This window comes from Cotesia glomerata, linkage group LG7 (genome assembly GCF_020080835.1).
Source record: "Cotesia glomerata isolate CgM1 linkage group LG7, MPM_Cglom_v2.3, whole genome shotgun sequence".
Taxonomy (NCBI): domain Eukaryota; kingdom Metazoa; phylum Arthropoda; class Insecta; order Hymenoptera; family Braconidae; genus Cotesia; species Cotesia glomerata.
Genome location: NC_058164.1, coordinates 26,551,699 through 26,574,545, shown reverse-complemented (window position 1 = coordinate 26,574,545; position 22,847 = coordinate 26,551,699). Strand labels below are relative to the sequence as shown.

Sequence of the window (22,847 nt, the reverse complement as noted above, 5' to 3'; positions counted from 1 at the left end):
CTTTACTACATACGACACACGATGTAGGAATCTTCAGCGTCCCATCATCGTCCCATCATGCCAACAATCACCACATACATCTTTTACTGGACGGTGTACCATCTCCGGTGCATGGACATCCATTAATTATTCATCGGCTCTTGTAAGAATATTTTCTCACAATTATAATTCAACATCTACTATGTGTTTTTCATTAAATTTGTAATTTTAGTTAAGATTCACGACATTATTGGTAATTAACGCGTTGATTAGTTATTTTATCACTAAATCGGGTGATTCAAGAGTTAGCAAGTTCAGACGTTGCATGACCGATTATTATTTTAAAATATATATCGTACTATTGCTATTATAGTTAATAATTGTTGTTAAGCACGATTTTGTTTCAGGTTTCTATTTAGAGGTAATTATTGTGATGCTTTAAATGCTAAATTACTGGGTATTAGTTATTGCTTATTAATTAATTAATCACGAGCTACTCATCAATAAATTATGTAAGTAAATAAGTAGTGCATAGCCAAGGTTAACGTTTTAGACTGTCTTTTACTCCAATTACGTAAGTTATGTTTTAAAGATTACTTTTGCGGGTTTTTTTTTTATTATTTTTGAGAAGAAATATTTTTTTTTTTATTTTTATTAATTATTTTTACCCTTAATAATTTTGTAAATTATTTTTTTGGTCAATTTTTTACTTTAAATTTATTTTTGTACAATTTTTAATTAAAAATTTATATTTCTTCTTTGATTTTTATTGAAATATTAATTATTATTAATATTTAACAATTTTTTGGCAAAATTTAACTTAAAAATTATTAATAATAATAAATTATTTATTTTTAAAGAAGAAATAAATTAATTTTGATAAAATTATTGTAATTTTTAGTCAAATTTACATTAAAATTTTTATTTTAATTTTTTCTTGGTAAATTTTTGTCTAAATTTTTTTTTTTATTAAAAATTAATGTAATTATTTAATTTTGAAGAAGAAATAAGTTAATTTTTATAAAATTATTAATTTTTTTTTAGAAAATTTATATTTCTTCTTAAATTTTTATAAAAATCAAGAATTATCAACAAATTATCAACAAAAAATAAACATTTATCATTAATTTATTTAAAAATTTATTTAAAAATTCCAATAAAATATAAATTAAAGTAATTTTTTATTTTTAAAGAAAAAATGAATTAATTTTGGTAAAATTTTTGTAATTTTTAGTCAAATTAACGTTTAAAATTTTTATTTTAATTTCTTCTTGGTAAATTTTTGTCTAAAAATTTATTTTTTAATAAAAATTAATGTAATTTTTTAATTTTGATAAAAAAAAATAAGTTTTTTATTTAAAAATTTCAATAAAAAATAAATTAAAATCATTTTTAATTTTTAAAGAAGAAATAAATTAATTTTAGTAAAATTATTATAATTAATATTAATTTATATAAATATTTCTTTAAAAGTAATTATTTAAATTAACGTTTAGAATTTTTATTTTAATTTTTTCTTAGTAAATTTTTGTCTGAAAATTTTTTTTTACTAAAAATTAATATAATTAATTTTTAAAGAAGAAATAAGTTAATTTTTATAAAATTATTATTGATTTTAACTAAAAAATTAATATTATTGACAAATTTTCTTTAAAATTAATAATTATTGTTAAATATATTTTTAATCTAAAAATATAAGTAATTTTTTATTTTTAAAGAAGAAATAAATAAATTTTATAATTACAATAATAATTTTTTTTAAATAAAATTTCTTCTTAATTCGATAATTAGAAAATAAATAAAAGAAAGTTTAACTCTTTACAATTCTTAAAAATATAAATTAAAGATTAATAAAAAAATGTCTTAATTTAAACTCCAGAATAATGAAAAAAAAAAAAATTAAATTATGAAATAAAAAAAAAGGAATTATTAATTATTAATTGCGCAACAAAAACTACTTTAATTAATATTTAAAAAAGTATAATTAATTCCTTGAATAAATATCGCAATGACATAAAAAAATAATTGTCAATTAAAACCCAAAAAACGAAGAATAGAGCACATGCTTTCTTTTGTGAGCGTCAAGGTCGGTTCTACTTATTTGGCGAAAACAAAGTTCGTAAAAATATATAGATATATTTGGGTTTAGCGGTAATGAACCCGTCGAATTAGAAACGCTAAAAAAGAAGCTAACAATCAATAAATCAATAGAAACTAAATGAAATCCAAAGTGACCCAAATGTTAAATATTTAAGCAAGTTACTTTCGCACAAAATCGAATCTTGTCATTACACGTGTTATTGTAATAATCTGGACATTATTATTATTATTTTGTAGAGTGAGCTGGTTGTTTTTGCAGAGAAGGTATTGTGAAGACGAAGAGAAGGAATCTTCTCTTGGCCTTTCTGCCCCGGAGCGTCCAGAAAACGGTGGACGTCCGGCCGAAACGTTTCCCCGTCACTTTTACTTGTACTTATTTTCATTTTATTTTATCTTATGTTTATAAAATACCTTTTATTTTGTAAATATGGTAATTAGCTTTGACAAATGCCCAAAGGTCTCACTTTGAGTTTAGAAACTTTTTATAAATATTTTACGATTACCATTCTTTTGATGATAAATTAATAAACTCGGTAATTTATTTATAAATTTTATTTTAGGCCACGAGGGCACGCTTTAGTTCATTTTCATTTTTTATTTTTTCGGCTGTATTTTTAATTAAATGTTAGAATTTTTGATAAAATTAATAAAATTAATAAAGAAATATAGTTTTAATTTTTTTAATATAAAATAAGTCATTTTATAAATTTATTTAAGAAGAAAAGGAAAAATAAATGTTAAAATTTTCAATTTTAATAAATATTTTATAGAAAATTTATTTAAAGGTAAAAATTGATAAAGAAGAAATAAAAAAATGACAATTTTAAAGATTAAAATGATAATATTAATAAAAAAGTTTTTAAAATTAAATAATAATTAAAATTTTAAGTAAAATTGTTAATTTCAAAGCAAATTTTATAAAAAATTTAATTAAAAATAAAAATTGATAAAGAAGAAATGAAAAATGACAATTTTTTAATTTATTTTTATAATTTTTATAAAAAAGTTTATTAAATTGAATAATAATGAAAATTTTGAAAAAAATTGCTCATTTTAAAGGAAATTTTATGAAATATTTGCTCAAAAATTGAATTAAAGATAAAATTTGATAAAGAAGAAATAAAAATGAAAATTTTAAAGATTAAAATGATAATTTTTAGTAGAAATTTTATTAAAATAAATAATAATAAAAATTTTTTTTAAAATTGTTAATTTTAAAGAAAATTTATTAAAAAATTGAATTAAATATAAAAATTAATAAAGAAGAAACAAAAAATTAAAATTCTAACGATTAAAATGATAATTTTTATAAAAAAAGTTTATTAAATTATATAATAATCAAATTTTTAAATAAAATTATTAATTTTAAACAAAAATTTATAAAAAATTAAATTAAAGATAAAAATTGATAAAGAAGAAATAAAAATTGACAATTTTAAAGATTAAAATAATTTTTAATAAAAAAAAATTTATTAAATTATATAATAATCAAATTTTTAAATAAAATTGTTAATTTTAAACAAAATTTCAATAAAAATTTGTTAAGAAATTGAATTAAAGATAAAAATTCATAAAGAAGAAATAAAAAATTAAAATGATAATTTTGTTTAAAAAAGTTTATTAAATTAAATAATAATTAAAATGTTAATTTAAAAAAAAAAATTAATAAAGAAGAAATAAAAAATGAAAATTTTTAATAAAAATTTGTTAAAAAACTATATTAAAGATAAGAATTAATAAAAATAATTTCAATTTCTTGTTTAAAAAACAAAAGATTCTTCTCTGTATTGTTTTAATTTTTGATATAGAATTTAGACGCAATTCTGAAAATATGTGAACTTTTATTAACAAAGAGGTTAATTGACCTGTTATTTAATGAGTAAAACGTAATTTTATTACGAAAATACATTCAGCTATAAAAAGAAAAAAACAATAAAAATATAGAGTTAGTTTAAGTAAGAAATAAAATAATTTTAATGGATGAATACTTTCTCTATAAATGACATCAGAATTATTAGAGATGATATCCACGCACGACATTCACTTTTGCTGTAAAGGTATATTTTCCGTAATCGATTAACTCGGTAATTTTAATTCAAATTCAACTATTTACTCAAAGAAACAAATTACCAAATGATTAATCATCAGTAGTTAAAGGATATCGGTTTCAAGAGATTTAGGAAATTTGAAAAGAAAATTGAAGGTCTTGATGACAATTGATCAAACGAAGGTGAAGGAGAATAATTATAAATTATAATAAAAATGAATTATTTAAATTAAAATCAAATGTATGGAAAATAAGAATGAGTTACCGAGACTATTGTCTCGTGGTCTTGGTCTTAAACGTGGATGTGCTTGTGTGATGGCTAAGTCTCGAAGAAAGTTGAGAATTTTCACCTCTCGGAGAAAGCTTATTACGCGGAGACCCCTTACGACACACAACACGCTGCCTTCTGCCTCCTGTTTGTTGCCCACAACTCGTGTGCACTCTGCATCACTCAGATAAAGAAATAAATTCTCGGGATTCAATAATCCTTTTTGTTTTTGCTATTGCAGTTACTTAAGCTCCATTTACTTTTAAATTTAAATTTAAATTACCGCCTTTTTTTGAAAATTCCCGCTATTGTCATCATCATCAATTCTCAAAACCAAAATGGCTGCGGTTTCAATCTTCTCGATTTTCACTTTAATTTGTTGATTACAAAAAAACTCGGCGGTTTTAAGAAGAAATATTGAGTAGAATTTATCTTTGTTGTGGTACAAAGCTAATAAACAAAAAACTAAGTAAATCCATCGAGTCTTGATCTAAATATCATTAAAAGAATTTCTGTAATAATAAATAAGTTTAGGCTTGATGATCCTTTTTTTTTTTTTTTTTTTTTTACTATCACAGTTACTCAAATCTTATTTCCTTTTAAATTTAAATTTAAATTATTGCCTTTTTCAAATTTCCCGCCATTATCATCAATTTCCAAAACCAAGATGGCTGCGGTTTCTGTCTTCTCAATTTTCACTTTAATTTGTTGATTATAAAAAAACTCGAAGGTTTTAAGAAGAAATATTAAGTAGAATTGTTCCTTATCGTGGTACGAAGCTAATAAATAAACAACTAAGTAAATCCTTCGAGTCTTGATTTAAATATCATTAAAAGAATTTCTGTAATAATGAGCGTGTTCAGCCGAACTAAGTCCTGAGTAAACTTAGTTAGCTTAAGTATAGTCAAAGCATTCCCTGCAATACGTATATTTATCTACTATACTATACATATCTTACTAAGTTTACTCAGGACTTAGTTCGGCTGAACACGCTCAATAAATAAGGTTAGGCTTGATGATCCTTTTTGTTTTTACTATTACAATTAATTAAATTTTATTTCCTTTTAAATTTAAATTTAAATTTAAATTACCACCTTTTTCTAATTTCCCGCCATTATCATTATCAATTCACAAAATCAAAATGGCTGCGGTTTCTATCTTCTTAATTTTCACTTTAATTTGTTTATTACAAAAAAACTTGAAAGTTTTAAGAAGAAATATTGAGTAGAATTATTCTTTGTCGTAGCACAAAGCTAATAAATAAAAAATTAAGTAAATCCATCGAGTCTTGATCAAGATATTAGTAAAAGAATTTCTGTAATGATAACTAAGGTTAGGCTTGATGAAGTTTGAATAAAAATTAACAAGTTATTTAAATGAAAATTGTAAAGAATAATGTTATTAAACTAAAATAATTTAATAGCTTAATAACAGTTAGCAGAGTAATGGTGTTGTTGAAATAATAATCCCGGGATGATGTTGCTGGTGTAGAACTAGAGCAGTGTGTAAGTTTAAAAGTAATAATGAAAAAAATTTAAAGAGTGCGAGTTACGGTGAATGTAACGTCATTTTGTATTTTCGTAACTCTGCCTTTCTTTTACTTAAAACTTACGTTGCATTACATTATATTACATTACATTATCCATTACTAGTGTTACAGAGTAGGAGGTTAGGCCTTTAAGAATCTTAACCATCAACTAAAACTGAGTCTTTTCTTCTTGTGCTTACGCGCTAATAATTAGAGGGGATTTAACATTTTATAGTTAATACTATTGCACAAAGACCGTTCACCACTCATCGATCATCTATTAATTTTATTTATCTTTCCCATTTCTTCCCAGGTTAAATATTTTGTTTGTAAAATTTAAATTAATTACGTAAGATATTTTAATTTTTGCGGGGGTATGAAGAAAACAATTTATAGTTTATAGCTGCTATTTATTCATTTATATCCTTAAAATCAGACCCAAAATTGAATTTTAAGCCTAGGCCCATAACCTGCACTTATAGAAGGATTCTTTTATATTTAATAAGCTTTATTAACTGTTAATAAATGATTTTTTAACATCATAGGATATTTAATAAATATTTATTAACAGTTAATAAATGATTTATTAAATATTTATTAAAAGTTAACAAATATTTATTAACAGTTAATAAGTAATTTATTAAGTACAATTTATCAACTGTTAATAAATATTTATTAATGGTTAATGAATATTTGTTAGTTATTAATAAATACCTATTAACTATTAATAAATGTACTTTCCTCCCAAATAAATATTTATTGAATGTTAAAAAATATTTATTAAAATTTAATAAATTAAATAATTGTCTTAAGCCTGGACCCATAACCTGTAGCTACTGTTTATTTATTTATATCTTTAAAATCAGGCCCAAAAGTGAATTTTAAGCCTGGGCCCATAACTTGTGCACTGATAGAAGGATTTGTTTGTTTATGTTTAATAAGCTTAATTCACTGTTAATAAATAATTTATTAAATATTAATAAATATTTGTTAACAGTTAAGAAATATTTATTGAATGTTAAAAAATATTTATTAAAATTAAATAAATTAAATAATTGTCTTGAAAAAAATGAAATTATTAATAGTTAATAAATCCTTCGATCAGTGTATATAATTTAAAAAAAGACAAAGGCTAAGTATAAAAGTGGTAATGCATAAAAGAAGAGTGACATAACTGAACAATGCTTCTTAGGTACGAAAATGTGCCGTGGAAAAGCGAAGGCGTTTAGGCAAATTTAGTAATAGTAATAATAATAACCTAGGATGTAAGAAGTAAGTGCATAAACCTGAGTTGTGAGTTGAGTAGTTGAGTAAAGGTAATTTTGTCTATTCAGACTTGAGGTTTTACACTGGAGAATGTTATAAACAAGAAATAAATACGAGTATATACATAATAAGGATGACCAGATGACCGAGTCGACTTTCACATTCTGGTAATCGCGATCTAGAAAAGAGAGTGACGGCAATAACTGATGCAGATGCTAATGGATATATTATATTACCAACAAGTACCACTCCAACGTTTTCTTCTTTGTTTATAATTAAGTTGCGTGCCGATAGAAGGGCACTTGACAACAAATTTACCAAAATATTTGAGAGTTAAGGCCTTGGCAAATACACTCCACTTTAGATTGTATCACGGAATAATTATCGGGAAGATTATGAAGATGATTATTCTTCTGAGCAATTGCGGTGAAAGTGCACCGTGGATACAATCTTTGACCGCCTTTTGATCGGTGCTCTAAAATACATGCTTCCGGTTCCGGTATCAGAGTTATGCTCATTTATGCAGTTATCGTGTTTTTATACCTTTACTGCCGGAGAATTGTCAAGGATTCTCGGGGAACAAGAATTACTGTCACTTGTTTGCTTCCTGCTGTGAAAGTGCATTCTTTGCATTTTTTTTATCCATTGTCGGTATGGGTTTAATTTATCTTAGGTTAGCAAACGCTTTTTATATATTCTTCTTTCTATCTTACCGGCTGAAGATGATGATTATAATTTATCATAAATTAGCAGACATCTTTTGTAAGTTTTTGAATTTTTTACAAAGCTTATTTTTAATAATTTTATTAAAAATAATTTAATAGAAAATGAAATTTTTTATGATACTAAAATTAGCCCATTATTTTTGATTTATTAAATTAAAATTAAAAAATATTTTTTTTAAATTGTACTCATAGTTTTTTTTTAAATGAAAAATTTTTTTTTTAATAAAAAAAATTGTTAAAATTTTTAAATGGCTAAATTAATTTTTTTCAAATAAAATTAAAAAATTATGACTGCTAATTTTAATATCATTAAAAACCAATTATAAAAAATGTATTTTTATAAATTTTTTTAATTTCTTCTTTTAAGTACAAATTTTTTTTATAATTTAATTTTTAAAAAAAATCTAAAGATTTTTTATGTTTGTTAAATTTAGTATAATTTATCTCAAAAAATTTTAATTTAAAATTTAAAGTGAAGAAATTGAAAGAAGAAATATGAGAATTTAAAACAGCTGAAGAAAAAAAAATTCTTACCTTAAATTTATAATTTTTTTTTTAATAAAAATTTATCATGGTAAATTAACAGACATCTTGTAATTTTTTCAATTTTTACAAGCGTATTTTAAATAATTTTATTAAAAATATTTTAATAAAAAATGAAATTTTTTTTAATACTAAAATTAGCCGATTAATTTTTTGATTATTTTTAATTTATTAAATTTGAATTAAAAATAATTTTTTTTAATTGCACTCATAGTTTTTTGAAAATAAAAATTTTTTTTTGTTTTTTTGTAATAATTTAAAAAAAAAATTGTTTAAATTTTTAAGTGACTAAATTAATTTTTTTAAATAAGATTAAAAAATTATGACTGCTAATTTGAATGTCATTAAAATCAAATTATAAAAAATGTATTTTTATAAATTTTTTAAATTTCTTCTTTTACAAATTTTTTTTATAATTTAATTTTTTGTGTTTGTTAAATTTATCTCAAGAATTTTTAATATAAAATTTAAAGTGAAGAAATTGAAAGAAGAAATATAAGACTTTAAATGAGCAAAAAAAAAAATTCTTACCTTAAATTTACAAGTTTTTTTTTTCTTAAAAAATTACGCATAATTTTTTAGACTTCCAGTCAACAGCTTCGGAGTATACTGTTCAATTTTTTCCAGTAAAATGTCCGGGTATCCTGGAGAAAAATATCTAAAAAAAAAAAATGTGAAATTTTGATTTTAAAAAACCAAAAAAATTAATTTTAATTGTTAAAAAAGAAGAAATAAAATTTTTGAATCAATAATAGCGTTTAATTGTTTGTAATGTCATTGTTTGGCAAAGACAAAAGTTGTGTATTATATACATATATATATATACGTAAATAACGTATTGATCGAATGGAAGCAGTGTTTGTATGAAATTTTAATAATCAAAATGGTGGCACTGCCGCTACTAACTTTTATCTATGTACAACAATAACAATTACGACAGATAGTAGTACAATAATCAATTATTGGTAATAAATGGTATATATATTGATAAACAGTATTCTTGACAGAATAATTTCCTGTTTTAGTAGTTTTATTTACAAAAGTTTTAATAAAAAACTGTTTTTGTTATACTGTCAAAGACTTCCGTGTTTTTATATAGATTTTTTAAAATGACAATGTGACAATTGTGTTTACGGACATGAGTATTTACTATTTTAAAAGTACTTATTATTGTTTTTATGTACTTGTTTGTATGTATGACAGTTATTATATTTAATGAAATTAGGTTATGTTCTTATTACAAGCAACTAGTGTCTTCGTGAGTGTCAATCCTATAACTAGATCTTATATTTTATAAATTTATACGTTTTATAAAATGACTATAGTGAAAAATAAAAATTTTGGTCCAGGATAATTTTATTTTGTCAGCAAATTTATTCATGTGACATAAAAAATTTTTAAAAGGTAAATTTTATATTTTTTTTTATTAAAAGACATCTGTCAAATTTTTAAAAATTTTTAATCATTAAAATAATTTTTCAATTTTTATTAAAAAAATTTTACAGCTAAAAACTTGAAAAAATTACAAATAAAAATTTTTTTTAAATAATTTTGTATATAATTATAAAAAATCATAATTAACATTTATAAAATCAATGAATTATTAAAATAATTTGTTAATTTTTATAAAAAAAATTTGACAGCTAAAAATTTTTATAAAATATTTAAATTTTATCAAATTTAAAAAAAAAAAAAATTGACAGCTAAAAATTTTTAAAAATTACAAATACAAATTTTTTAAAAATAATTTTATATATAATTAATTTTTATTTGTAATTTTGTTGTTAAAAAAATTTTTACTTGTAATTTTTAAAAATTTTTAGCTGTCAAATTTTTGTTAAATTTTTAAAATTTTTATAAAAAATTTTTTAATCTTTTAAAAAAAATTTGACAGCTAAAAATTATAAAAAAATGTCTTTTTAAATCATTTTTTATGTTATTAATTTATAATAATAAAAAATCAATATTAACATTGATAAAAGCAATAAATTCCTAAAAAAAAAGTTTTAATTATTAAAATAATTTTTTAATTTTTATAAAAAAAGTTTGACAGCTAAGAATTTTTATAAAAAATTAAAAAATTTTTTAAATTTATAAAATTCTTGAAAAAATTAAAAAAAAAAAATTTGATAGCTAAAAATTTTAAAAAATTACAATTAAAAATTTTTTTCAAATAATTTTTTATATAATTAATCTTCATTTGTAATTTTTTTGTTAAAAAATTTTTATTTGTAATTTTTACAAATTTTTATCTGTCAAAATTTTTATAAAAAATTCAAAAATTTTTTTAATTTTTAAAAAAATTTTATAAAAAAAATTTGACAGCTGAAAATTTGTAAAGATTACAAATAAAATTTTTTTTAAATAATTTTTTTAAGTAATAACTTTATAATAATAAAAAAATCAATATTAACATTGATAAAAGCAATAAATTCTAAAAAAAAAACATTTTTTTATATAAAAAAAAAAAAATTCAAATATAATTTTATCAAAATAAATAATATAAATATTAAATTAAACATACCTGATGATTTCTTCAGGATAGCAGCTATTTATTGTGCTAATAAACTCATTTAATTTAGATTCAGGCTCTGTTTGCAATTGTTGGATCTTCTTCAATCCCCCGGAGGTGACAAATGACCGTCTTGATTTAGGATCACTCGGAAGAATCTGAATAAAAAGAAGACAAAAAAAAATTCTCCATTGATAAAAGTAATTAAAAGAAAAATTAAATAATACTGCATGTAAAAAGTAATTTATAAGGCTTCTGAAACCTGGTGATGACCTATTCACCTACATCCACAAGTTTGCCTACCGCTTAACACTACAATTGTGTATTTATTATTTAAAATATTATTTTTTACAGAATAGTTATTTACAGTAGATTTTTATAAGCTAAAAATAAAGTCAAAGTTCGTTGAATTTATATTTTTAAAAATATATATTTAAATTGGCAAATTTCCAATTAAAAGTTTTCTCTGATTAAAAAAAAATATTGAGCTTAAATATTCCGTTATTTAGAATAAAAATAAAACTCTAGAGCAACAACGGAAAAAAATGAAAGATCATTATCATTGGATGAATTAAAATTAATAAAAATGTTTTCAAGTATTTACAAATAGACCTTTGGCAATAAAAAATTGATTGTTTTACACGATATGTTTACTAAAGATATTTATTATCTGAATTAGTCATGTCAATAAAAAACAATTATCTTTCATTATTTCTACATCAATATTACTGTTATTGATATTATTATTATTGCTTCTTGCATTACAAATATATTTTTTAATTTATTTAAAGCAGCGATAATAATCTAGTCTTTTGCGACTTTAATTATTCACACAAAGAAAAATAATTAATTTTAAAAATTATAAAAAAATTTTTAAAATTTAAATTAAAAATTTTATTTCAAAAAATGGCTCATAATTTTTTTTTGTAAGACCTATAAAAAAAACGTAGTTTTAAAATTAATGTTTTTATAATTTTTAATCAATTTTTGGTCATTTTTACAATTTATAAATTTTTTATATTAAGGTTAAAATATTGGTTTTATAAAAAAATTTTTTAAATAAAAGTTTTTCAAAATTGAATTAAAAAAAAAAATGTCTTATAATTTTTTTAAGACAAATAAAAAAGCCGAGATTTTTAAGTTAAAATTTTTATAATTTATAAAAAATTTTTGAAATAAAAATTGTTTAAAATTCAATTTTAAAAGCCGGAATTTAAAAATAAAAATTTATAATAAATTATTTCAATTTGTGTTAATTATAAAAATTTTTATTTAAAAATTCCGGCTTTTTTTTGTAAAACATTTGTAGAAACATTTTTTTTGTAGAAACATTTGTAGAAACATTTGTAGAAACATTTTTTTTGTAGAAACATTTTTTTTGTAAAAATTAAATTTTAAAGAATTTTTATTTATAATATTTTTTTATACAATTAATTTCACCGTAATTTAACTAATTTGTGACTAAAATAATAATAGTAAAAATTTATTTAATAAAAAAATTTACATTTTATTTTATAAAATAATTTTTAAAATAAAATTTCAAAATTTAATTTTATAAAAAAAAAAATATGACATAATTTTTTTTTAAGACTAATAAATAAGCCGTAATTATAAAAATAAAGCTTCATAATAAATTATTTAAATTTGTGTTGATTATAAAAATTTTAATTTTAAAATTGGAGCTTTTTTATTGGACTTAAAAAAATTATTAGACATTTTTTTTTGTAAAATTAAATTTTGAAAATTTTTATTTAAAAAATTCTGGATAAAATAATCATAACAAAAATTTATATAATAGAAAAATTTTTATTTTATTTTATAAAAAAATTTTTGGATTAAAAATTGTTCAAAATTTAATTTTACAAAAAAAAATGTCTCAATTTTTTCTTAAGTCTAATAAATAAGTCGCAATATAAAAATAAAGCTTCATAATAAATTATTTAAATTTGTGCTAATTATAAAAATATTAATTTTAAAATTGCGGCTTTTTTATTGGGCTTAATAAAAAATTATTAGACATTTTTTTTGTAAAATTAAATTTTGAATAATTTTTATTTAAAAAATTCTAGATAAAATAATCATAATAAAAATTTATTTAATAAAAAAATTTTTATAGTAAAATTTCAAAATTTAATTTTACAAAAAAAAATGTCTCATAATTTTTTTTTAAGACCAATAAATAAGCCGCAATTCAAAAATAAAGATTAATAATAAATTATTTAAATTTGTGCTAATTATAAAAATATTAATTTTAAAATTACGGCTTTTTTATAAAAAATTATAAGACATTTTTTTTATAAAATAAAATTTTGAACAATTTTTATTTAAAAAATTCCAATAATAAAAAATAAAAATCTTAAAAATGCGCAATTAAAATATTTGTTTTATTTCCAGAAAATTATAAATAAACGAGGAAGAATGAGTAAAAATTGATTCCGCTGAGTGGATGAATACTAAAGTAAGGCACACATGTACACAAAGTCTCGAGTGTGTAAAGTGTAAAAAGGCCGGACATTATTCCAAGATCGACAGTCAATCATTGGATTCACGCAGAGTAACACGACAATGGTAACACAAATTACTTTGACTAATTAGTCAGAATAAAAAGCCACCTAAGGATAATGACAAGAGATTGGATGGTAAAATCCGATCACCCTAAAGAAATATTAATAGCATTTAAAATAAGCAAATTAAAAGGAAGATTAAGTTATTGTTAATTAAATTAGTGATAGTGGGTCACAAAAATTAAATTCAAACAAAGTGACAAGTTTATCTTGTAATTTATAAAGCTTATTAATGCAAGGAAGTTTTATCTCTCGGAGATAAGTTTAAAAAAAACAGTATTTTTTTATAAAAAGGTGTCGCTAAAAAATAACTCAGTTATTTTTAATTTAAACAAAATGATCAACAACCAGCCGAGGGTCATTTTGAGTGGCAATGAGCACAGTTATGGACACAATTCAGTAGCCGCCAAACCGCCGGTCGTTTCTGTGTCAAGTATTGACTCGGATGTGAGCGACCGGAGGGATGTACGTGAAGCTTTGTACTCCGGAATATTTCGCCGGCACCGCAAGACCATTCTTGTCCTTGGAAGTTTTCTCAAGATGCTTAGGGTGAATAGAAATGTTAATAATTACGCTAGTATTAAAGCCAATGATGACAATGATGAGTAATTATCTATATTGTTGAATTAAGAGAATAAGAAAAGTTTTGTTTTCTGGATAGTCGTAAAAAATCGGTTTTTTGATAGTGAAATTTAGTGCAAAGGTCTTGACTTGAATTTGTGCCTTTTCAAGGTTTCATTTCATTCTTACCGGTAGTCAATTTATTATGATAAGTACTTAGGATGCATTCTAAAATTCTTTATAATTGAGAAATGACCTTGTGTCTTGTGAAATATTGATATTTTTAAAGATATAAGCTCATCACGATGTTACACTCATCGAGACCTTTCATTTGAGTACCCACATCAATTTTTCATATATTTTATATATTTATATATACTATATATATGTATATATGAAAAATATATCAAAAATGCATGTGGATATTCAAATGAAAGCTCTTGTCAAGTTAAACATCGAAATGAGCTTATATTTTTAAAATATATATCATATATATGTATATATATGAAAAATATATGAAAATCCATGTAGGTATTCAAATGAAAGCTCTTGATGAGTGTAGCATCAAGATGAGCTTATATCTTTAAAAATATCAATATTTAAGAAAGTACAGTGCAATTTAAGATAGTTAAGAAATGACTGTATCTTGTGAAATATTGACATTTTTAAAGATATAAGCTCATCCCGATGTTACATTCATCGAGACCTTTCATTTGAGTACCCACATTAATGTTTCATATATTTTATATATTTATATATATATATATATATATGAAAAAGATATGAAAAATTGATGTGGGTACTCAAATAAAAGCTCTTGATGATTGTAACGTCGAAATAAGCTTATATCTTCAAAAACGTCAATATTTAAGAAAGTACAGTTCAATTAAACATAATTAAAAATGTATCTTGTAAAATATTGACATTCTTAAAGATATAAGCTCACCTCGACATTATACTCATCGAAACTTTTCATTTGAGTACCTACATTAATTTTTCATATATTTTAAATATTTATATATATTATATATATGTATATATGATAAATATATAAAAAACGCATGTGGGTACTCAAATGAAAGCTCTTGATGAGTGTAATATCGAAATGAGCTTATATTTTTGAATTATATATATATATATATATATATATGAAAAATATATAAAAATGCATGTGGGTACTCAAATGAAAGCTCTTGATGAGTGTAACACCAGGATGAGGTTACATCTTTAAAAACGTCAATATTTAAGAAAGTTCAGTAAAATTTAACAAGAATCATTATTTAAGAAAGCAAAATTTTAATTTTTTATATACTGCAGCTCGCTAGTATATTTTAAATATTGTTAATGTATATAAATTTCTGCTTACGGGCCAGGATTAGTTCAAATGTTCTTTATAATTATTTTTAATGAAATTTTCCTGGCCCTTAACCGATTAATTATAAGTAATTGTAATTGTACTAGTGATTTTATAATGGCAGTGTTAGATAAGGCCTTATTGTTTACTTAAAAATTGCACTTGGCACTGTCGAGATTATTTATATTTTTTTTTTTACAGGTAAAATATGAAAAAATAGCTTGCTATCAGCCGTACTTATATTAACTTAAAAGCAGGATCGAAATTAAAAAAAAACCAACGAAATTTATAAATTTTTTTATCGCTAAACTTAAAAACTGTAAATATTTATTAATATTTAAAAAAAGTCGCCAATTTATGTGATTTAAATATAAACTAAAAATTGTACATTTTAGTTATGTTTGTTAAATTTTATAATTGATGTTGATTTAATAATTATTGTATAATATTAAATATATATGACTAACCGAGCTTATTATGCGAAAATAAATTTATGACTAGTACTAGAATATTAACTGCGTAAATAATATCAAAGATCATGCCTTATCTGTCAATAACTCTGAATTAAAATTTATTATTATTTTTCTTCATCATTAATTACTAAAAAAATATACTGCCAATAGAAGAAATATGGAGTATTATTTTTTGTTTCTAAATTCCGATTTTCAAATTTACAATGTATATAAACGCCTAATATAAATAATAGTGCAATTTTAATTTACTTTTTTTAAATTACAAGACTGAGAAGATTATTGTAAAAGCTTTACACTTAATTTTAAAAATTCTATACAATCTTCCCGTTATTAAATTTTATTTCTTTAAAAAAAATTAAACAAACTTTATCGATAATCAATTTGAAATTGACTGAAATTTCATATAAATTATTCATATAGATTAGAAAAAAAAATATATATAATATTTAAAATAAAATGTAAAAACAAGTTACTTACAAACTATTTAATTTTGTCAATTATTGTTATATGTATTGAATAAAAAAAAAAAAAAAAAATTTATAATTTTTCTTACCTCGCTTAAATGTTGTAAGATGTCGCTCAATATTTCCGGCGGTGAATCACCGAGCAGCGGCTCTAAAGCATCAACTGCCGAACATTTCGGCAAAATATTTTTAAAACTCGATATTATTTTTGTTTTTAAATCTTGGGAGCTTTTTGGGTCCATGTATAGCTAAAATAAATTTATTAAAAATAAAAATTATAAATTGCACACCTCCAAACGCGAATGAGCGTTTTAAGGCGTGCAATTTGAATTCCGGAAAAAATAGACCCGAAAAAAACTTTTAAGTTATGAAAAATTCATATTATTTCATTAAAATTATTATAAAATCATAATAATAATAATAATAATTTTCCAAAACCAATTATTTTATTATTATTATTATTATTATTATTATTAAATTTTAAATGATAATAATAATAATCCAGATATCACTCAGTATAATCTGGATTACACTGGCTACTATCTAAAATTTTTTTTCACTAAAGATATCACTGAGTATAATCTTGTATGATATACAGTGTCATCTTGTTCTTTCATGTGGAAATTATACTTTTTATTTTATAATAATTTTAATGAAATAATATGAATTTTTTATAACTTAAAAATTTTTTCCGATTACGGTACAGTTTATAATTTTCCAAATTTTAAGATAGTACCTGGATAAATTTTGGAAAAATATTAGTAACAGCAACAGCTTGCGCGTGTTCTGGGCTGTGTTTACCCAATTGGCCTAGCGCCCAAACAATAATAGCCTGAGTACTGTCATCAATTTCCTGCATCAGCAGCTTTGATAATAAAACCACACCTTGGGATCCAATTATCGCAATTGCAATTTGATCCGAGTGACCGGCAATATACCCTAGCGCCATTATCCCGGGCAATTTTGTTGATGATTTAAACGTCGTAGATATAAACTCTATCAGCGCGGCTATTCCGCCGGCGTTTGCGACTAATTGAGCAAGCTAAAATCACAATTTTGATTAGATGAATTAAGAATTAAGAAATGACCTTGTATCCTTGTGAACTATTGACATTTTTAAAGATATAAGCTCATCCCGATGATGCACTCATCAAGACCTTTCATTTAAGTACCCACATCAATTTTTCATATATTTATATATATTATATATATGTATATATGAAAAATATATCAAAAATGCATGTGGGTACTCAAATGAAAGCTCTTGATGAGTGTAACATCACAATAAGCTTATATTTAAAAAAATGTCAATTATTAAGAAATGACCTTGTATCTTGTGAACTATTGACATTTTTGAAGATATAAGCTCATTGTGATGTTACACTCATCAAGACCTTTCATTTGAGTACCCACATCAATTTTTCATATATTTTATATATATATATATATATATATATATATATATATATATATATATATATATATATATATATCAAAAATGCATGTGGGTACTCAAATAAAAGCTCTTAACGAGTGTAACATCAGGATGAGCTTATATCTTTGAAAATGTCAATATTTAAAAAATTACAGTGCAATTTAACAAAATTCATTATTTAATAAAGCAAAATTTTATTTATTTATATTTCACAAGTCTTAGCAGTCTTATATTGACTACAAAGTTTCTAGTATTTTTAAAAATTGAATACTTCACCTCGAGAGTATGTTTGGAAATTTCTCGGGTGAGAATAGCCGCGTTTTTCCTAACAGCATCATCGGGATGGCCCATCAGCAACAAACAGCTGGGGAAAATGTCCGCTTCAACAACAGACTCTGCCAAATTTGTCGAGTGTTTTGCGATACTACCAAGAGTTAATAATACTTGTCGTTTTAATTTTACTTCCTCATTCATCAGTAATTTCGCTAGAATTATTATTGCGTCATTATCAACAACCGCTTGCGCAAGTTCTGGAGTATGTTTGCTGATGTCGTACAACGCTGAGGCGCTAAGGTGTTTTAAATTATGATCCGGTTCTTGTAAGCATAGAACTAGCAGTGGAACGACACCTGTGGTCAAAAAATCCAACTAAATAAATTGGCAAGTCGCCATTTTCGATAAATCTCTCACCTCAAGACTTTTTTGGCTAATTACTTTTAATTGGAAATTAATATTAAATACAAGTAAAATTTTTTTTAATCTTTAGAGTGGCAAGATTCTAATTAAACTCTTTTTTTTTGGATAAAATTTTTTTTTAAACTGTAATTTAGCATTGAAAGTCAAGCACACAAATTGTTGTACCTGCAGTGACTATTTTTAGCGCTAAATCTTCACTATGCCTTGCAATATATCCAACAGCCCAGACAGCATTTTCTTTAACCCTAAAATCAAGGTCACCTAGACTATCAAAGATGGCGCTAATTCCTCCGACATCAACCACAAAATTCGCTAGATCTTCAGAGTGTTTAGATATTGTGCGAAATAAATACAAAGTTGATTTTTTATAAAATTTCTGTAAAATAATCCTATTAATTAATTAATCAATTTTAATTTTATAAAAATTAATTTAGCATATTTTTAATAATTTTATAAAAAATAAATTATGGCAAAAAAATTAGAAAAAAAAAATTGACATCTAGAAATTAAAAAAAATTAAAACTGCAATTTTTTGGAACAAATTTTTTTGTTAAATAAAATTAAAAAATTGTAAAGTGACAGCTAATTAATTTTTATGAAAATTAAATTAGCCGACACTAAAAAATTTTTGATTTTTTTTTTTAAATTAAAAATTAGAACTAAAAAACTATTTTTAAAAAATTCCATGGATAATTTTTAAAATTTTTGTTTTAATTTTTTAAAAATTATTTTTCAATAAAATAAATCATCAAAATTTTCAAATGTCGGCTAATTTAATTTTTGAGTATTCACATTTTGTTTGTTAAAATTTTCCAGCAATTTAGGAACAATGTCTCGCTTTACGACAGTATAAGCTAGCTTTTCTTCATGATTAGTCAACTTTCCGAGCGTTGCGATCGCTGTTTGTTGTATTGAAGGCAAAACGTCAAAAAGCAACGGCTCTAACAAGTCCAAAACACCCGCTTTTTCCAGGCCTTCAATGTTGTGACTTCGAGAAGACAAGTCAGAGATAGTTTGGACGAATCTTAAGCGAGCCGCTTGATATTCCGTAAACGCTAAATAAATAAATTAAATTTTCTAATCGTAGTTTATTTAATTATTTTTATCCTTACCTTGTGACACTCCGCGGTTCGCTGTCATTTTTATTTCTTCATCGCGATTTTGATAAATTTTTTTTACTAAATTTCATTTTAGGTTATGACATATCAATTGTCTGAAGATAGTTATTTAAATTAATAAAACACATATTTTTATTTGTATTAATTAAAAAATTATTTAATAATTGCACGGAAATTTTTTATAAATTACTTTGAATTGGAAAAAATTATTTAGAAGGTGGATTAGTAAAACTGGGATTTGCTTGGCTGGTTACAATATGGCCGCCATTAATGATACTGAAGTTAGCTGACAACTGTCATTTTTTTAAATTTTTATTACAAGTCAATTGCAATTTAAAAAATGCTTCTAAAAATTTCCACAATTAATTCTTTCAAATTTCCACATGAATTTCTTTAATGAAAATTAATCTAGAATATATTTAATAATTTTAAGAATTTTATAACAAATAAATTGACATGTAGAAATTTTAAAAAATTAAAAATGCAATTTTTTGGAACTAATTTTTTTGTTAAATAAAATTAAAAAATTGTAAAGTGACAGCTAACTTTAATGTCATATTTTTTTATTAAATTTTTTTTACAATAATTTAATTGCTATAAAATTATCAAAAAACTTCTGTGTCAACTTCAGTGTCAGTTGCTATGGCAACCATCTTGTTTATTATTCTCACGAGAACTGAATGAATATACACGCGCAAACAATGGCTGATGATTTATTAATAAAAGAAAAAGAATTTCGCCGGATAAATAAAGAGCTTGAATCAAAAACTCATAAACTTTTGGAAGAAATAGATACAGTGATTAATAATAATCATAAAAATAATTTTGAAACAGAAATTGTCAAATTTCGGACGCAGTCGGCTTTTAATTTTTTTAATTCGGAGTACAAGTCAGCTGAGAATCAAGAAATTAAAAATGACAGGTAATTTTATTTATTTATTTTATTATTTTTGTAAAAAATATTTAGAAATTGAAATAATGAATTTTTTTTTTTTAATTTATTAAAATAAATTTAAAAATTGATCTTGTTAACTTTAATGATAATAATAAAGTTAGCCGACATTTTTCATTTTTTTATTTTGCTTAATTTATTAATTTATAACTAAAAAATATTTTTAAAAAATTCCACTTATAGTTTTTGAAGTTTTTAACAAATGAAAAAATTTTTTTTTTATTTTTTTGTAATAATTCTTTAATAAAAAAAAATCATATACATTTTTAGATGTCGGCTAACTTTATTTTCATACTTTAATGTCATTTTATTTTTTAAATTTTATCAATGATTTACAGAAGAGATGATTTTGATTATGAAGAAGAGATTTTTTCATTAAAAAGTGAAAATAAAAAAAATCAAGATGTTATTATTAAATTTTTAAAAGCCAAAATTAAATTGCTGACAGGTGAAGTTGATATTCTTAAGGATGATTTAAAAAAAAAGTGTGATTTAATCCGAGATTTAGAGAATAATAATAAGAAGATAAGTGAGTGTAAAGAAAAGTTAGTGACACAAATAAATAATTTAAAAGATAATATTGGCAAGTTGGAAAATAATATTAGTACTCAACAAAATGACATACAGGCGCATTTAAATGAAAATAATTCATTGAAAAAAGTAAGTTGTTTTTTTAATTTTTATAAAACTAGCAACCTTGCAGTCACTGTGTGACTGCCGTGATTTATGAACTAAAGAAAATAAAAATTTTGTTTTTTAAAAAATAACTTTTGTTAAATTGCACTGTACTTTCTTAAATATTGACGTTTTTAAAGATATAAGCTCTTGATATTACACTCATCAAGAGCTTTCATTTGAGTACCCACATGCATTTTTATATATTTTTCATATATATTGATATATATAATATATATTTTACAAATATAAGCTCATCCTGAAGTTACACTCATCAAGACCTTTCATTTGAGTACCCACTTGCATTTTTGGTATATTTTTCATATATACATATATATAATATATTTAGGTATATGATATATATGAAAAATTGATGTGGGTATTCAAATTAAAGGTCTTGATGAGTGTAATGACGGGGTGAGCTTATATCTTTAAAAATGTCAATAATTTACAAGATCCAAGCTCATTTCTTAAATATTGACATTTTTAAAGATATAAGCTCATCCTGAAGTTACACTCATCAAGACCTTTCATTTGAGTACCCACATGCGTTTTTGGTATATTTTTCATATATACATATATATAATATATATAGGTATATGATATATATGAAAAATTGATGTGGGTATTCAAATTAAAGGTCTTGATGAGTGTAATGACGGGGTGAGCTTATATCTTTAAAAATGTCAATAAAATTATTTTTCAGGAAATTCAAAAACTTAACAAAGAAATCAAAAGTACGACGCAGCAGATAAATATTTTAGATTTAAGACTGAACCGTTCGTTGGAAGACAATGAAAAATTGAAGAACAGTCTCAAGTCGAGTAAAAACGAAGAAAGAAATAATGTAAATAAAATACGGAAGCTTGAAGATCATATTAAAGTGATAACAAAAAATAATGAAAGGTTGAGACAAGAATTGGTGCAAGCTTTCAGGAAACAAAGTTTGCTAGTGGATAATTTGAAGAAACAAAAAGCTTATTTAGAGACAACAAGACAAGTTGAACTCACGCGTGATGATTTCTTAAAGATAATTAAGGCGTACGTGTAATAAAAATTAAGTTAGCCGACATTTAAAAATTTTTATAATTTATTTTATTTTATTATTTATTTATTTTATTTTTAAAGAATTAAAACAAAAATTTTTACATAAAAAAAAATTTTTTTTAATTATTTTTAAATTTTTAAAAAATAAAATTAAATAATTTTTAATTAATAAAAAAAATAAAAAATTTTTAAATGTCGACTAACTTAATTTTTAATTATATATAATGGTTTTTTTTTTATAAATAAATACGTAATTTATAAATAAACAATATTTATTAACTTTAGCCTTACTTTAGTTGATTATCAAATATATTTTGAAATAGTTTATCAGGAGTTTAAATTTTAATGCACGACTTTTATGAAAGTTCTTTTTTTTTTTATTTGGGTACATTATTTTTTATAAAAATTATTTTACGCGAAGGAAAAAATTTTGTGGTCTAATTAAATATTTCATTGCACATAAATAATTTTCTAATTGATATTTAATATAATGAAGATAATATTAGCAAGTATTAATTGTTTAATTTTATAATATTAGTC

General features: G+C 22.2%; 2 protein-coding genes and 1 long non-coding RNA gene across 5 annotated transcripts; 2 read left to right on the top strand and 1 right to left on the bottom strand.

The window, feature by feature from the left end:
- Nucleotides 1-44: 44 nt before the first annotated feature.
- On the bottom strand, nucleotides 45-19,672 carry LOC123269988 (sperm-associated antigen 6-like). 3 transcript variants are annotated; one of them, XR_006510516.1, is made up of 10 exons: nucleotides 19,628-19,672; nucleotides 19,308-19,570; nucleotides 18,681-18,891; nucleotides 18,096-18,448; nucleotides 17,121-17,426; nucleotides 16,474-16,632; nucleotides 10,981-11,126; nucleotides 8,988-9,114; nucleotides 7,425-7,904; nucleotides 6,983-7,366 (listed from the first exon to the last, which is right to left on the bottom strand). XR_006510516.1 is itself a non-coding variant. In XM_044735947.1 (9 exons), the coding sequence occupies exons 1-8, from the start codon at nucleotides 19,653-19,655 to the stop codon at nucleotides 9,021-9,023; spliced, it is 1,560 nt and encodes a 519-aa protein (XP_044591882.1). In that variant the 5' UTR covers nucleotides 19,656-19,672; the 3' UTR covers nucleotides 45-139; nucleotides 8,988-9,020. The 3 variants fall into 3 exon arrangements, 2 of the variants coding, with proteins under 2 accessions (XP_044591882.1, XP_044591881.1); XM_044735947.1 differs by lacking the exons at nucleotides 6,983-7,366; nucleotides 7,425-7,904 and adding an exon at nucleotides 45-139; XM_044735946.1 differs by having other exon boundaries at nucleotides 6,983-7,904.
- Nucleotides 9,249-13,709, top strand: LOC123269991. Its single transcript, XR_006510517.1, has 3 exons — nucleotides 9,249-9,860; nucleotides 11,039-11,168; nucleotides 13,363-13,709. It is a non-coding gene; the product is annotated as an uncharacterized LOC123269991 (long non-coding RNA).
- A 581-nt stretch (nucleotides 19,673-20,253) lies between the features above and the next one.
- LOC123268925 (polyamine-modulated factor 1-binding protein 1-like) lies at nucleotides 20,254-22,325 on the top strand. Its single transcript, XM_044734384.1, has 3 exons — nucleotides 20,254-20,555; nucleotides 20,924-21,245; nucleotides 21,967-22,325. The coding sequence occupies exons 1-3, from the start codon at nucleotides 20,314-20,316 to the stop codon at nucleotides 22,309-22,311; spliced, it is 909 nt and encodes a 302-aa protein (XP_044590319.1). The 5' UTR covers nucleotides 20,254-20,313; the 3' UTR covers nucleotides 22,312-22,325.
- The last annotated feature ends 522 nt before the right edge of the window (nucleotides 22,326-22,847 follow it).